This window comes from Anomalospiza imberbis, chromosome 4 (genome assembly GCF_031753505.1).
Source record: "Anomalospiza imberbis isolate Cuckoo-Finch-1a 21T00152 chromosome 4, ASM3175350v1, whole genome shotgun sequence".
NCBI lineage: Eukaryota > Metazoa > Chordata > Aves > Passeriformes > Viduidae > Anomalospiza > Anomalospiza imberbis.
Window position 1 is genome coordinate 648494 of NC_089684.1, and position 15899 is coordinate 664392.

At 42.2% G+C, this 15899-nt stretch overlaps 1 protein-coding gene across 7 annotated transcripts in view; it reads right to left on the reverse strand.

Moving 5' to 3' along the window:
* LNX1 (ligand of numb-protein X 1) overlaps positions 1 to 15899 on the reverse strand; it is a 116938-nt gene that overhangs the window by 62906 nt on the left and 38133 nt on the right. For 2 of the 7 annotated variants that reach the window (XM_068186703.1, XM_068186704.1), the window contains exon 2: positions 1411 to 1891. In XM_068186703.1, the coding sequence (XP_068042804.1) occupies positions 1411 to 1796 (386 nt within the window). In that variant the 5' untranslated portion in view covers positions 1797 to 1891. Of the gene's footprint in view, positions 1 to 1410; positions 1892 to 7298; positions 7317 to 8667; positions 8900 to 14151; positions 14269 to 15899 lie in introns of those variants that run through there. The other 5 variants (XM_068186702.1, XM_068186701.1, XM_068186707.1 and 2 more) reach the window with 5 other exon arrangements.

The window sequence follows — 15899 nt, forward strand, 5'->3', positions numbered from 1 at the left end:
CACTGCCTCTTGCACCATGAGCCAGAAGCACCCTCAAGGGAAAGCCAGGTCCAGAAATGTGGGGACAAGAGCACCCAAATCTACAAAAACCAAACCTCCAGCATGTGAAAAGTGGTCTCATGACCTTCGCAAGGGATTAATAAACCCATCCCTAAAATTTATGTGTCTTTTTTTTTTTTGTTTTGTTTTTTGTTTTAGTAATGCAAAATCATCACAATTTTGGTTGAGAATCCTGGTGCTTCAGGAAATGAGGTCTCCGGTGCAAATGAGGACACGTTGAATGGCAGGCTGCAGAGCCACTGCCGGCTGTGGGCTCGCAGACTGCGAGGTGTGCAGTATGTGAACACGCCTCCACCCTCTGGCTCACCAGCCTGCTCACCAGCCATGCTCCGGTCCTCTGTACTGCCAAGTCTGTGCAGGACAGTCTGGAGCCCTGTGCTGGCTGCTCAAGGCTTCCTTCACATTTCCCATGTAGAAGTACACACCTAGCAACGTGATTTACACCTGCAAACTTCAGGGGAAGTAATTTCACTGGGTAACAGATACAGCTCACAGAAAAGGGCACATCTTAGACCCTATCGCTCCTCAGACCTGAGGTGCTGTTATGCAGGCTATAGCAAAGTGTTAGTCTGCTGTCAGAAATCACAGCCCTGAAAGTACCTCTTTACCCTTCTACTTTCCTTACAAAAGGCAGAACATGCAAGACAAAAGCAGCAGCACATGCTTTCACTCTGCAAAACAGAGAATCATTCAGTTCTCTCATTGCAGAGGAACCAAAGTGCTCTCTGGAGGGGTCTCTCCCAGAAGCAGGATTGAGGGTGTCCTGGCTACCAGGAGGGATAAGGCTGAAGAGGGAATCCAGCCAGACTTCCAGACTCTGTCTCCCTGTGAGCCCCATGGTGCCCTGGGTAAGTGTACACCTGGAAGAAAGGAGCACTCAGGTTCAAAGACCAATACCAAACTGGAATATTTTCTGCTCTACTTCTCATATAGGTCATTTGTGATTCAAAAAAGGTTTGAAGAAAGGGCAATTATAAAACCCTTAATGTGCTATTAAAATATTTATAATAGCTCAGCTTCCCAAAACATGCAGATCTCTTCGGACTACATACACACTGTCATTGTGCCACTAACCACAAAGTATTCACCCAGAACTGCTAATGATGGCATGAAGTACCTTAAATGCATTGATGCATTTGATTCTGAAAAAAGAGTAAGTAAGATACAGCCTATATCTTGGACTATAAATGGACTAAATTGAGCTCTAAATTAATGATACTGTGTTCATCGGGAGTTAAATCAACAACTCTTTCTTTACGTTAACTGTGTATTTTGCTCAGTATTAATTAAAGATATTTTTTGCTCTACTCAAAAATAAGAGTCAAAAAAGGTCTATCAACAACAACTTACTGGGTTTGGAAATGCTGTTCAAGGTGACCACGTTGCACAACCTCTGAGCAGTGTTCTGTGAAAGGGCAGCTAACCATTAGCTTATCCAGGAGGTTATTCACTAGTATGCTGGACTTCCTGCATGTCTGGAGAATCACAAGCTTGCGGTCCATGGGGCAGAAGTCTTTTTCCACAAGGAAGTTTGTAAGGCAGGCTGTGCAGAAGGTGTGACCACAGAGCGTGTCTAATGGCTCCAGCAAAGGTTGCAGGCAAATGTGGCATATCAGATCATCATCTACTTCTTCGGTGTAGCTGTACAAGTGGTTTTCTTCCGGTAAATGCGCTTGGCCGCAGGTGACACAGAGTGGTGGGGAGCTGTCCTCCATTTCTTCTTCTTTCTGGCTCATAATCAGAATTGATGCAATTCAAAAGGGGGCAGGTGGGAATACCCAACCAGTTTTCTAATTGTGAGAGCTGTAGCAAGGCTTGCGTGCCGTCAGATCTGTGGGGAGGAAAGCCGAAGGATTATGTTCTGGGTTGTGTTTTCTTACTATACTTGCAGCATGTATCTAGATATGAAGTACTGTATCAGGTACTAGGAAAGGATTGTGTCTTTGGGATAGGAGAGTAAAGCAAAGAAGGGGGCAGGAAAAAAGAGAGAATTAATTCCAGAGACTTATTTTCTCATAAATCTAGCTTAATTTACACAGACACTCTCATTGTAAAGAAAGATATCAAGACAGGGAGAAATACTACAGGTTTTTGTGGCCACATTACTTCTGCCAGAAAGGTAGCACTGTGTGTGGGCAAACAGTGCAAGACTGCGTGCAGAGATACAGGTAAGAATAAAGGTTGCTGGCCAAGTTGCCCATTCAGCACAGCAAGGGAGAGCAGCAGCTTCACCTAATGCACACAAGCATACAAACACGGTATTGTAGCCAGAGGGAGGATAATTTGGGTCATGAGAATTTAGAGCTTGGGGCCCTGGAGACCATTCTCATACTACAGCAGCAATGGACCTGGACCCCTGCATTCAAAGTTTGCCTGCCTGCAGTCAAACAGTTATAACCATCTGCAGCAGCATAATCCGTTCAAAACTTCATTTGCTCTGCAAAGAACCAAGCACCTCACAAACTGAAGTCCATAGCACAATGCTAAATAGTGTACTGCTCAAAAGAAGGCCTATTCCCTTATAATTTGTTGTACAGAAACCCAGTATATCCCTAGCTAAAAACCCAATTAGCTCTGGCCACAACACCTGCCTGCTGGTATTTTAAAGATGTAAACTCTGTGGGTGGCAGTAAAACCAAAGAGTAATTTGTAGTTTTTACTTGATGAACCCCAACTGCTTCTTGGAGCACTTATGTCTCATTACTTCTATGCTTATTTTGATATAACACTCTGAAAATAAACATGGAGATATAAAATATGCAATGGCCTGATTACTGCTCTTGCTTGAAAATGTAAATCTTATTTGCTGCTCTGCCTTAACACTGTACCCTTGCTTTTAGCTTGACTTAATTTGCTGAGACAATGTGTCAGCCACAGACACCCATGTCTGAGGGCAAATGAGGGAAAGAATAATAAGAAAAATATGACTATGACAGAGCATATTTTCATATAAATAAACTCTTTTTATATGCAAAGCTCATGGGTTCTAAACCTGAGAAATTAAACTTTAACATGGCAGGTTTTTCTGACATGAAGGTAAAATAATAGCACCACTAACACTAACCAGATGTTTAAATGTCAAACATTCTCTTCAATGTTTTGCTAGATCTTATTGTTATGAAGCAATTATGTTAAGTGCCTGGTTTTGCTTGCAAGAGAGAGTTCTGCATAAGCTCTGCCTCCTGATTAGCAGTAGCTTCACTGGAATTAAAATCATTACCTCTTAGAACCCTTGCAAATATTTAAAATATGCCAAACTGGGTCAAATGTTCCCTTTTGTAAAAAAATTCACCAGAGCTTTATGAAAGGCTATTTGTGAAGAAACAAATGTCTCTCCATAGTGCAGGTAGCAGCTCCACCTATTATCTTAATATAGGAATTATTATCTAATTCTACTAAGGTGACACACAGCAAAATAAAATGAGATAAAAAATTATCAGGGGCTGTGGTGGAGGCTATCTGGGCACTGTAAGTGGCTCCTGCAGGAAGCTCTTGGATAACTTCTAGATGAAGTGGGGTGGCTGTGAGCGAGTGTCCATGCTCTCCACATCCCTTGCTCATGGAGGGATCTCAAGTCAACAGGACTGCTTTCAAGAATGGCAACACACGGCTTGGGAAATTGCATGATTCTTAAAAGATGCAAAATTAATTAGAAACTAATAAAGCATGACAAAAATAGCACTGTGCTATAAACTTTGTTGTCTTTTACTTTTTCAGAATGGCTTGCACCTGGGGCAACCAGGGGTGTGGGCAACATCATGCTGTTTCTCCACTCCCCCGCGGTGTCCTCTCGCACCACCACGCACAGGTACATCCATGTGGGTGCTCGCCCTATGCACCACACACCAGAACACAGCCAACTCCAGCCTTTTGTTGCTTCATGGATGTTCTCAAGGACAGAATTCTTGCTTCTTGCTGGCAGGAGACCCAATACACAGCTCTCCCACCAGCCAACCTGAAAGCTAAAGCCAAAGCCTGCTCTGAGGAAAGAGCAGCCCCCAGAACAGGTACATGGGCATCTGACCCACCCCTTCCCAATCTCATGCCCTAACCCTGAAAGTACCTCTCCTCCACTTCCACATGTTCAGCACAGCAAGACCCCTGATACAAATTAGCTACAGCTGGAAACAGTACTACAGCTCCAAAGTTACTGCAATTATTTTCGCAATGACAACAGAGAAAGAGAGGCACCACTGCCCTCAGGCCATGTTCTGCTGCAGCAAAAATGATGAGAGAAGCCCCAGAGGAGGCAAAGTCTGACTGTCCTGGCCATGTTACAGATATTCTTTATCAATCTGACATACTAATAATGCAATGCTAGTGAAAAAGGGCAGGTGTGGGGAGCTGTACCTGAATTTTACAATGTTTGCATAAATTACAAATACTTGCTACAGCACAGGGAGACAAAACTATCCACATTTATTAGTAACAGGCACTGAGTTTTTAGAACAGGAAATTCAAGTACTATGAGGTCTATTATTTAGAAAATTTTGTCTACATACCAATATAAATTCTGAAAAAAAAAATCTCAGTTCCTTCTGGCTAACGTGGTCCACATTCACTCATGAACCTTCATAAACTACTGGACATATCAAGCAATGCCATCTGTGGGAAGTGATTAGCAAAAGAGTTAGCATGGAGGACATGTGATGGAACTGTTACACAGATTCAGTCAGAGGCAGATGCTCTTGGCAATGTTTGCAGTCATTTGTATTTATAACATTTATGTGCTGTCATACAATAGCTACATAATTAGTATCACGTCCTTTTAGGAAGCTTAAGGTCTTCATTCCTCTTGAACATTGTACAAGACGGGGGAGAATTAAAATTAAAATTAAATATTGATTACTAGTGCATATTTCTACTCCTTCCATAATCTATGAATAAAAAACAAAAATACGCTTTGAGCAATAAAACCTGCACAGGGAGATAGTAAACCACAGTGAAACAGGAAAGGTAATAATTTCCTCACTGAACCACTATTCTTCAAGCCCTGTCCTTGAGAGGGGAAGAGATGGGAAAACAGAGGGGAGGAATCCCAAGCTCCTTTGAGTTGGTGTCAGCCACCACTGGCAGCCTCAGCGGAACATGGATGTCACCTTGGCACTCTCACGCTTCTTGTAGTCAGAGCCATATTGACAGAGGGTGGCTCCAAGATTGGCAGGAGAAGCTTTTAGAGGAGGTGGTGGTCCCATGCCTAAGCAGATAGCACCAGCATTTGCCACCTCCCTGCTGTGCAGGAAGTTTTTAACAACTCAGGTCCCAGATTTAGCATCGTTTTACAGCACCTAGCGCAGATTGGCTTGGATAAAAAAAATCAAGCACTGATTTGTAAGAATGCCACAGTGTTGTGACACTGTGGTGAACCAAGCTTCAGTCCAAGGCAGAGACCTGAAGCACAAGAATACAGTGCAAATTATGAAGGAAGAATATTGTTATCTGGATATCCATATTGCCAAGTTTTCAGCCACAAGCTGTAATGACAATGGTCACATCAGGGCATAAAATAACCCCAGGGCTGTGACCACAGTGAAACCCACTGTCATGATAACATATTTTTTAAAAAGTTACCCAACAGCCTTCACTGATTTGAAGAAGTTTGCATCTTACTGGTCTTTACTTCTTAGGAGTTTGCAGCCACCAGAAGCACTTACAAGAATAACAGAAAAAAGCCTGGACAGTAAACATGAAAAGTAGGTAGAGAGAATGCCTTTCATCTCCTTGCAATAACAAATCCATAGTTATCCCATCCCAGTAAAGCATTTAACCAATCTTAAGCTTAAATTCTGACTTACCACCACAGTTACACTGTCAGAAGTGTAGCTAGAAGAGGGCTTGCCAAGCAGAGTGGCAGAACCTCACTGCCTCTGCCCAGCCACTGTCAAATATTAACCCAGCAGTTCAAGAGGCTGCACTTGGAAGTGGCATGGCACAAAATGGGAGAAACTTCAGGTAGCAAAAAATGAGTAACAACAGCTAAAGGAAAAATAATTAAGTGATGAAAGATATTGTGGAAATGGCTATCACAGAAAGAATAAAGCAGATGCCTAAAGGTCAGAGAAAAAGTGATATGGGGCCTGGAGGAGTAGCTACTGTCTTAAATCACAAATGGAGAAAGATAAGCCACTGAGCAGGCATCACTGGAAAACAGAGGAGCAAAACAGATGAGCTGCAGAACAGTAAGAGGAGTTCAGCTGCAGTAGTTCATTCTGAAGTAGTACGGCTTGGTGGTAATGAAATCTTCAGTCAGCGGTAAGAGCGGCCAGCATGTATAAAGAAAATGGATTCTAAATAACACAGTGAGATTGACAAATATTAGTTGGCTTGGTAGCTTGGTTTTCTCTCTGTGTTTAAGGGACACTTTTTTTAAATGTTCCTGTTTTATACACACTCAGAGCATGTGTATAGCAAATCCTGTATCTGCAGATTAAAACAGATGCCTTTTCACACCCTGTTTCTCTGCTGTACAACCCGTGGGAGATGGAGGTTCTACTGACAGAGATGTTGTGCTCTGCTTAGCTAAATTATGATAGCAAAGACATTTTGCCTCCTTCCCTCCGTCCCAGCATGGGCTGTTATCTCCTACAAATGTGCATCTCTGAGTGACCCACAGCCATGCATTTATGTGGGTCAGCAAGGCAGTTTATGGCCAAAGGGGCCCATTCACAGGCATGTAAGGAGACCACTCTGCCACAGCAGCATTCACAGCTGCCAGGTAAGGGTAGGAGCTCCTTATTCTTCCAGAGATGCTTTTACCTGGCCTTCCTGTCACCACACTAGTCGTGAGCATGCTTTCTTGATAATCAGCTTCTTTGCTGAGGGTTTGGAGACTGCCATCTTGCCTGTTCGTGTCAAAAAATACCCACATCAAATTGCTAGGAGGCTTGACAGCTTTCACAGATACAGAATCAGCTCTTTAATGAAGCCTCAGCCCAGCTGCCACTGGCTAGATGTGGGCAGGTTAGATGTGGGCATTGTCCCCATCTAGTGGCTCACCCTCACTGGGGAGAAGAGTGGCTCATGGCCAGGAGGGAGCAGAGGTCCTCCTCCACCCTCTCAAGCCAAAGCACAACAGTCTTCCAGTTATGCAGGGTTAGCTGTGTCCTTACTGCTCCTGCCAGAATCTGGGTTGCAAGATCACATAACTTATTTAATATTCAGGGGTTTGTAATGAAGTATGAGGTTGGATGCTTTTAGAAAACTATTTGCCATTAGTAAAATGGCAACTGACTTCCTACCTTTCATCAAACTGTCTTCCCTGGTAACAGCCTCCCAGGTTTCCTATTACCGTGGTTTGTACCAACTGCTTCTCTCCAACTGAGGTTTTTTTATAGATTACACTGATTTTACTGTTCAAGGTGGTACTATACAACAGTTGTGGAAAACGTTATAGAGTGATCTACACTTTAATAATATGTATTATACAATAACTTATATTTAAAAAAACAGTGATTTGCATTTCAAAGACCTGGCTATAAAATGTCATGTAATAATTTGCACCAATCCTGGTATAGCTGCACTAAAGGCCAAAGGAGTGGGTCAGTTTGCTTAGACTTGAAACTCTGAAGGAAGTTTATAAAACGTTAAGGTGCCCAAAATCTTATCATCATGCCTTCTGGCCAGAATTCCTCCTATGTATATACTACTGTCTCTTTTTTCCCCACCTTTCCACTTATTTTTAAATCTATTCTGACTAAAGAAGAATCACAACATTTTCTTTCTTCCTGATGTGTAATTAGATGGAAATTTGTTATGGGCAGAGGCAAGCTGCATACCTCCAGGTAAAAAGCCAGCAGCTGGAGGAGAGTTGTGGATCCCAGAGATACCAATTTAGCAGGTAAGAATTCATCTTGACTTTTAAGATGATAGGAAAGACTGTTAGAACTGGCTCTTAGAGGAAAATAATTGTATTTAAAAGTTCAGCATATCAGTACAGAACATCTCTGAGACAACAAACAGGATCTTCAAAACCTGTCCTCTGCCCGGTCCCAGTTTTAAGACAGCTGGTTTTTCAAAGTTATTAATAGTCAAAAAGTCTTTCTTGGAGCTTATAACAATCAAAGTACTTTGCAGAGCCTTTAGTGATGAAAGGCATTTCCAACTGAATAGAAAAATCCAACGGTACAGTACAGTAGGTGAATAACCCCAACTTTTTAAGTTGTAGCTCAAGCTGTGAGACCCAACAGCAAGGTCATACTGCGCCTGCACGCAAAGTAACTTCTAAAACCAGAACCAGACTCTTTGAAAAGAATTTTTTTCTCTGTGGCTCATACTGGAATTTACAGAATAAACCAATATTGGAAAGAGTTTTTTGTTGTGGAATTATGTAGCTGAAATGCCTGTTAGGAATGTATGGAAATATATTCTTCTTTTTCGTCTGTCTCTCACACGCCCACATAAACCTAGATTACTCTTTCTGATGATTTCATGGACACAAAACTTTACTCAGCATGTTAAAATGAAAAAAAAAAATCAGCCCAGAAGTACTGACAATATTAGGAACAGCTGGACAAGATCTGAGTGAAGAGAAGATCTGAGTAAGACAGTGCATATCTGTCAGGTTAAGTATTCCTTACTATAAGGAAAATGTCCTAGGAATGAACTCACCTCAGTAGAAAGTAGTACTTCCAAGAAGACTTATTGCTGGCATGCCTCTAGTTGCCAAATACTGATGGTTATGGTAGTAACTTCTGTTTCTTGCTTTTTTCAAAGCTAAGTAAACCCAGACTTGGACCAACAGCTTATGCCAGATCTAAAAGCTCAGGCTCCAAGTGCGAAGATGAGTTGTAGCAAAATGGGCAGGCTGTGGGTAACTGCTTCCCAAAGGCACACAGTCTACCTGCTCAAAGGAAGTCAATCATGTGGTCAAAGCAAGGCTATGTGAGCAATTATGATTGACTCCTCAAGGGCTTCCTAAACATATGCTCATCCTAATTGACATAATAAATGCCATCGGCATTTCACATACTAAATTATAAAATGACATGGCTACTTATGTAACAAAAGGTGCACTACCACTCCGATTTGGCTGATTGCTCCGTCTGACTTAGCCAAGACTGGCAGCCTCACAAATACCACAAGCTTGCTTTCAGCCATTTGAGCAGATGACAGAACTGTATTTTTGTGGCTGCACAACCACGTGCCCCAGCTGCCTTTTAAGATGCTGGTAAGCTGGGAACAGATACAACATGCAGCCTGCATGAGGGAGAGCATCCCTGGTCCCTGCTGCAGGTGTGTCTGCTGTGTCTCTGTAATGGGGACTGCAGAGCACGTGTGCTCTGTGCAGGCTGCCCTATTTAACTTTAAAATAAAAATACAATAGGCAGAGTAAATTGCATGGGATTGTGAAAATCTTGATTTAATACAGCTTCACAGTAAATCTTAATCTGTTTTTGCAATCCTCTCCCAGGGCCCCAAGTGGGTCAGCAGGGAAGGTGGGTGATGCTACTTCTCTGTCCTCCCAGAGAGGGGAGGGAAGAGGGAGCTGATGAAGAGGGAGCAAAAAAGAAGCGGAGGATTTCTTCCCCTCAGGACACTGAAACCTTACACCTCAACCTGGATCTCATGGCCTTGGTAGCTGCCACCTCCAGACCACACAGCATCTTCTCACATGTGACCACGAGATAACATTTAATAACTACAAAGCACAGAACATGTGATGGATAACCCTGCTAATAACACATAATAAAGTAAACTGTGCTTTAATTACACTCTGCCTTTACAACTGCTTCTCTGATCCAGGAGTTTCTTAATACTTGGCAAACTACTTAATGAGTTCTCACAACACCCTGTGGGGACCTTTTTTTAGAAGCAACCCATATGGTTAGAAGCACCTACTTGGTTAGATGAGCAGGGGAAGGGGCAGCTGGCTGCTCCCATGCCAGTGGGGCCAGTGCCCAGATCCTGTCACAGGAATCCTTGTGCAGCAAGGTGACCACAGAGATGCTCTTAGACCTGATCTGAGGGAAAGCCCTCACAAATTCCTGACTTCTAGGATTGCATCCTCTGCTTTATGGACCTGCATCTGCAGGAGGGACAGGAGCAACTTGCAGCAATTGGCTCCCCAGAGTAACTTGTCTAAACAATAGAAACAAATGCTTGAGTTAAAACCTCTGGCCCATTGCGCTCAAAGGAAAAATTAAGCAAATTCAGTGGAGCAAGGATTTAGTCATCTGTATCTCAAGTTTATTTATGTTGCACATAAATCCCATACGATGATTTAGGTGTAATTATTAAATTATACATTATAAAACAATGAAAATTATTGTTAAATATTATATACTATATACAAGTAAAATTATAGGTCTGTAAAGGTCTATAACTTAAATTATACTTGTATCTTATTCTTTCCTCCTCCTGCTACTTGGGTCCACAAAAATGACTGAATAAACAAATGCTAAGCAGAAAAAATGGTCCCTATTGAAGAACTGCATGGTACAGTGACACTCTGCTGTTTAAAATAGCACAATCTGAAAGCATGCCTTGCCACTCAGTCCCAGAGTCACAACTGCTGGGGCTCACTCCCATTCAGGCCCCTGGAAAAAGGAGGGCCCAAGACCTGGTAAGGTAGTCAGGACCTGGTAAGGTAAATTGGAGCAACTTAGGGGAGTGGTACAGCCTAGGGGCAGCCTCCAAAAAGATGGGAAGACACACAATATGAAGCCATAAATAGAAATTTCGGTGTGCGGGGGCTAGAAATTTTGATGACCATACAATTTTCTGCACAACTGAGTACTGAATATCACATTTAAGAAAAATGTACTCTTGGAAAGAGGGAGATACACTGGACACTGAAGAGGATGAACCCAGCAGCCCAGTTACTGTGGTCTATCAGTTTTCTGGGGCTGACACAAGTCAGATTTTGGCTCTTGAACAGACCTCTCATGAAGTAGTGCTGACAGTGCCCATTTATATCTGCTGATAGCCCCTATTGCTCATTTGGGAGGTGTGCAGTAGAGCTTACTGAAAATGTTTAAAATGGAAAGGGCTAGGTAAACCTAAAGTAATCAAGCAGGAGAAGAAGCAGATCTCTCATGATGAGGCTGTGCAATAGTTTCTGTTCCAGGGCATCTTTTTTTTTTGTAGCAGGATAATGACTAAGGTCCCTGCCCAACAAAAGTCTCAGCAAGTAAATTTTGTTTATTATAGTGACCAAGCCCTCAGCCACCAAAACACATCCTGTAGAGCCTGGTTCTGCCTTCATCTGCTCAGTGCTGGGAAGCAACATCCTGAGTATGGTAGTACTCACTGGACTTGATTCATCACTGCTTTAATTAGGGCTTCATGGGAACTCCCCCAAAGCCCATTGCTAATTAACATGCATGTGTTGCTGATGGCCTTGTAATATTCCCCTTAACAACAAGAGGCTTACTAAAGTGTTGTCAGCCAGGACACACGAGTGACACCAGCCTGGGAAAGATAGTTAAGTCTGTGGCTGAATTAATATCTGCTTCAGAACCGGTTCTGTGGGTGTGAAGACCAATTGTGTGCTGCTTAGTCCCGTGATGAGAAACCAATTAGGAATTACATGCTCAAACCGTCCTGCTTCCTGCATCCTTTCTCACAATCAGATGTCATCTGCTCTGTGCAGGCAGGCAAGGGGATTTTTTAATTATTTGAAGTTCCTTCTACAAGTCATATTAATTTCAGACCCTTTTTGACTGGCTCTAAACTGAGATATTCTTTTAAATAGCAGTAGTGTAATTAGATGAGTTCTCAGACTGAAACTATGAGACCCCAAAACTATACTTTCCAGCACTGGGTTCTACTTGTAAAATCCTGTGAGAACTGACACTGTTAAATATATACTACAAAATAAGCTTTGTAGCAGAAAATTAAATAAGATAATAGCATCACCTATACTTTTTTAACACCAGCATTTCAACACAATTTATACCATGTAGCTATAAGCATGGAAAGCAAAGAGTTAGGGAAAAAACAAGCAAAAAGTTGACAGAAATTATATCCAAAATCAATCAAAATTTATCTGCTTTCAAACAAGCCATTTTCTGAAAGATATGCCAATCCAGACAGAGAAATAGGAAGCAATCCTTAATAAGAAATTACTGGCAGATAAAACCCATTTATTTTATTAAGACTCTTTGTTTCAGTAAGAATGTTTCTGGTGTATTAAAGTGAAATTGGAGGACCAATGAGAGGATTCCATGAGCAGCTAGACCGGTAGAAAGTTTGAGTGTTTAGCTCCTTGTAAAGGAGGAATTGATTTTTACTCAGAGGGATGAGAGCAGTACACAGTGGGAAGCACTTATACACAACAGGAGCTGCCAACTAACCATTCCCTGAACATGTATTGAAGGTGAAAGTTTGTCTTCTGTGCTGAATCCTTTTGAATCCCATGATTCAGATAATGATTACTTTTGCAGATTCAGGTTGAGCCTTTAGGGAAAGCCTTGGAAAGATCAACTGCATATGTGTCCATCCCAGCTTCTAATGTCTGTGAAAGAGCTGGACATGCACAGCAAACAAGTGCTCAGTCAGGCAGCATTGCAGGACACCAGTGCCCACCCATTTAACAAGAGTGGGGTCTCATTACCTCCTCAAAAGGCTCTGGCCACAGAGTCCCTCGGAATCAACCACAGGTCTCCATCTGCCCCGACAGGGAGAGGAGCCAGGTGGCAGCACCCAGCCCTGCAGACAAGGCTGACATCTCCAGAAATACTAGACTGCTTCCCTCCGGCAGCCAGTCTTGAGGAGACTCTCTACATTTGAAAGCCTGTATTAATTTACTTTCCTTCTGGAAACAATGCTGCTTGATTTCCTGGTTTGCAGTGAAATGGAGTTAATCTATCATCTCATCCTGCGTGCAAAATTTATTTCCATTTTACTAAAGAAAATCTATGCTAGGGAAGATGCCAGCACATTCAAACTTCTTCCAAAAGACAATTCAATTTTCTTTTCTAGTAGATGATCACAACTCAGAGCCAGGAACATTCCTCTTTCCAACTCTATGCTACAACAAAGTCCTGATGCAGTTAATGTCCAAACACATGGGCTTGGAATACCCTTACGAAAGCAGAACCCATGTGAGCAAAAGGGAGGACACTTCTACAGGACCACAAACAAGTAAGAGAAATTAGCAGTGGGAGAGTATTTTCAGGGGGCAATGATAAGACAATGATGAGACAAGCTTTCCCAGATTGATTCAATTTAAAACTTTGGAAAATACACGTAGGCTCTGAGGTTTGGGGTGGAAGAATAAAATACCAAATTAGTAACAGATCACTTCTTTAAGAGGAATTTTCAATCTTAGGAAAGTAGATGGGAGTATTGAGGATACGACTTCTCACACATCAGCAGCTTTCCAAATTCCTGACAGTGATTTCTGGTTTTTATTTGCAAATCAGCATTTGTGCTTTTCCAACAACAGCAGATAAGAGACACTGCTGTTTCAATGAAGTGATGGAATTGCCTTGATGTTGTTCTGCATGAACCTGAATGAGGAAATGAAAAGTGTTTTGGGCAGTGGAAGCTCCATTTCTACAAAAGATTGTGGGAAAGCAAGTGCCTTGCTTAGTGCCCAGTACAGTCACTGAAGGTTATCTTGCTTTTCCTGCTGTTGAAGGAACCCTTTCCTAGTTATCAGGCATCATAGAAAAACATGACATACAAGTCTAATATGCACCTTTTTGGGTTTTGTGTTTTTCTTTGGCAGATGTAAAAGTGGCTGAGAGCTTGATGCAAGCAGTCCATCCCTGGACATTAACAACCAAAACATTAAGAAGTTTCAACACGTGAACAGGTCCTTCTGATTTATGTACTTGAACCTCTTGCCTACTGAATACTCCTAAGTATATATTTTGGTGAGTGAGGATGCCCACATACCCTCATTGCTGTTCCGGGTTCTGTGCTGGCACTGTGAATATGCACGTTCTCACATGAACAATCAATCTTATGGATAGAAATAAAACTTATAAGCAGTTATGCTTATTCATGTATATTCACAGGTTTGCAGCTGCTGCATATACCGGTACTGAATTACAAGATGTTTTGAGTAAAGAACTGAGTGGAAGCTTAAGTGTGAAGAACATGAGCTAAAGATAAAAACTAAATCAAGTTCTCTTTTTCCCCCACCTCAGCTGCAGTTTTCCGTGTAAAATCAAGCAGGAAGATACAGCAGTGGTAAATGTAGCCTCAATTTACCTCCTACAGCTGCAACGAGACTTTGTGGGTTTTAACCTGGGGGAGGGGAAGAAATGGGTTTCCAGAGGATTAATAAAGCGATGGGCTAAAGCAGCTGCAGTACAAATGGCACCTCTCCACAAATAATAGTTTGGATTTCAACACACTTTACTGAAGAAATAGACCTTCTTAGCAACGGGGAAGACAGAAACCCAAGGACGTCTAGCTAACAAGAAGGATATGAACTAAGCAGTGTTTTTGCATACCAGCATGTATGTGTGTGAGTAGTATTTTAACACTGCCTACCAAGAAGCGCAGCAACCTACAGGTATGTTACATAGCCATTACTGTTAGTTTATGGAAACAAGCTCTACATTAGGCTACGGGGAAGCTGAATCGCTAATGACAGACACAGTAGATATTTATCACTGCCTGGTTGCATGGCACGCTAGAGTGTGCAGGCTGAGGTTTGAGGTTTGAGCCCACTCCCCTGCCACTAAATAGGGCTGGTTTGTTTGCCAGAGAATTTTTTCCACCTTTGCTCCTCTGGAACAACTCACACCAAGCTCAAGGGGAAAAGAAGGAACAGCACAAAGATACAAGTCTTTCGACTCACCTGCGTGGCTTTGCCGTGTCTCTGATCCAATGCAGGGAGTCGTGCAGGTGTAAAATCACCAGGCTGGGGCTGGCGCGGCGGGGCAGGGCCTGTGCTCAGCCCTCAGCTGCAGGCAGACAGCGGCTGGTGCCCACGTCACATGGAGAAGCCTATGGCATGACAGAAGATACAGAAAAGCTGAATTGCATAAACCTGAGCAATTTAAGGTTTAAAAGACCACACCCTCCCGGTCATGTCTCCCACAGGCAGATAAGCATGTGCAGGCTGCTCGTTCAATAGTGTAACTTGAAGCTTTTACTTTTCTTTCCGGCATATACCAAAGTTCATTTTCAGTCAGGCTCCTCCTTGCTTTTCTTTTCTTTTCTTCTTTTAACCTGACAATCAATATGGTTCAAATTTAACAAATACAAGTGGACCATCCCAAAAATCCCTTCAAGACACAAGGTTCATGTTAGCTTTCCCCTTTGAAAAGGAAGACGGGTCCACAAGTTCTAACCCAGAATTAATAGTCTGGAATCTGAAAATCTTCACCTTGTTCCCTTATACTTGGTGGTGAACACTTGAACCACATAAGAGCAATTTGTAAATTCCAGAATCAGCTGTCTGAAAATACAAACTCTGTTAATTTTCTGAACATTGCAAAATTAAGCCTGCAATAAACCCTCTTACCCAGTAAAGTTCAGTTTAAAAAGCAGCCAAGAAGGGGATAAAATGTTGTACTGTAGGTAAGGTGTCATGCTCCTGCACTGTGATGCAACAGCTGGGAGTGAATGTTAATAGCAAAAAAGGGCAGCAGCAAAAAAGATATTTTTTTCAAAAAATATTTTCAATACATTAAAAGAAACCCTCATCTTCCAACTACATGAATCACTAATAAATGCAATGACTTCAGCCATCTTAAGCATTTGCTCCTAAGGAAGGAAGTGTTATTCCGGAAGGAAGGCAGCTTTGGAGATGGACTTGAATCAAGCAATTGCAGTAAATGCTGAAAGCAGGCAGGAGGAAATCCCCAGCCTTTGATGTAAACATCTACGGCTACCAGGTCTTGGCCTCCAATTTATTCTTATGCAAGTTTGTTTCCCTT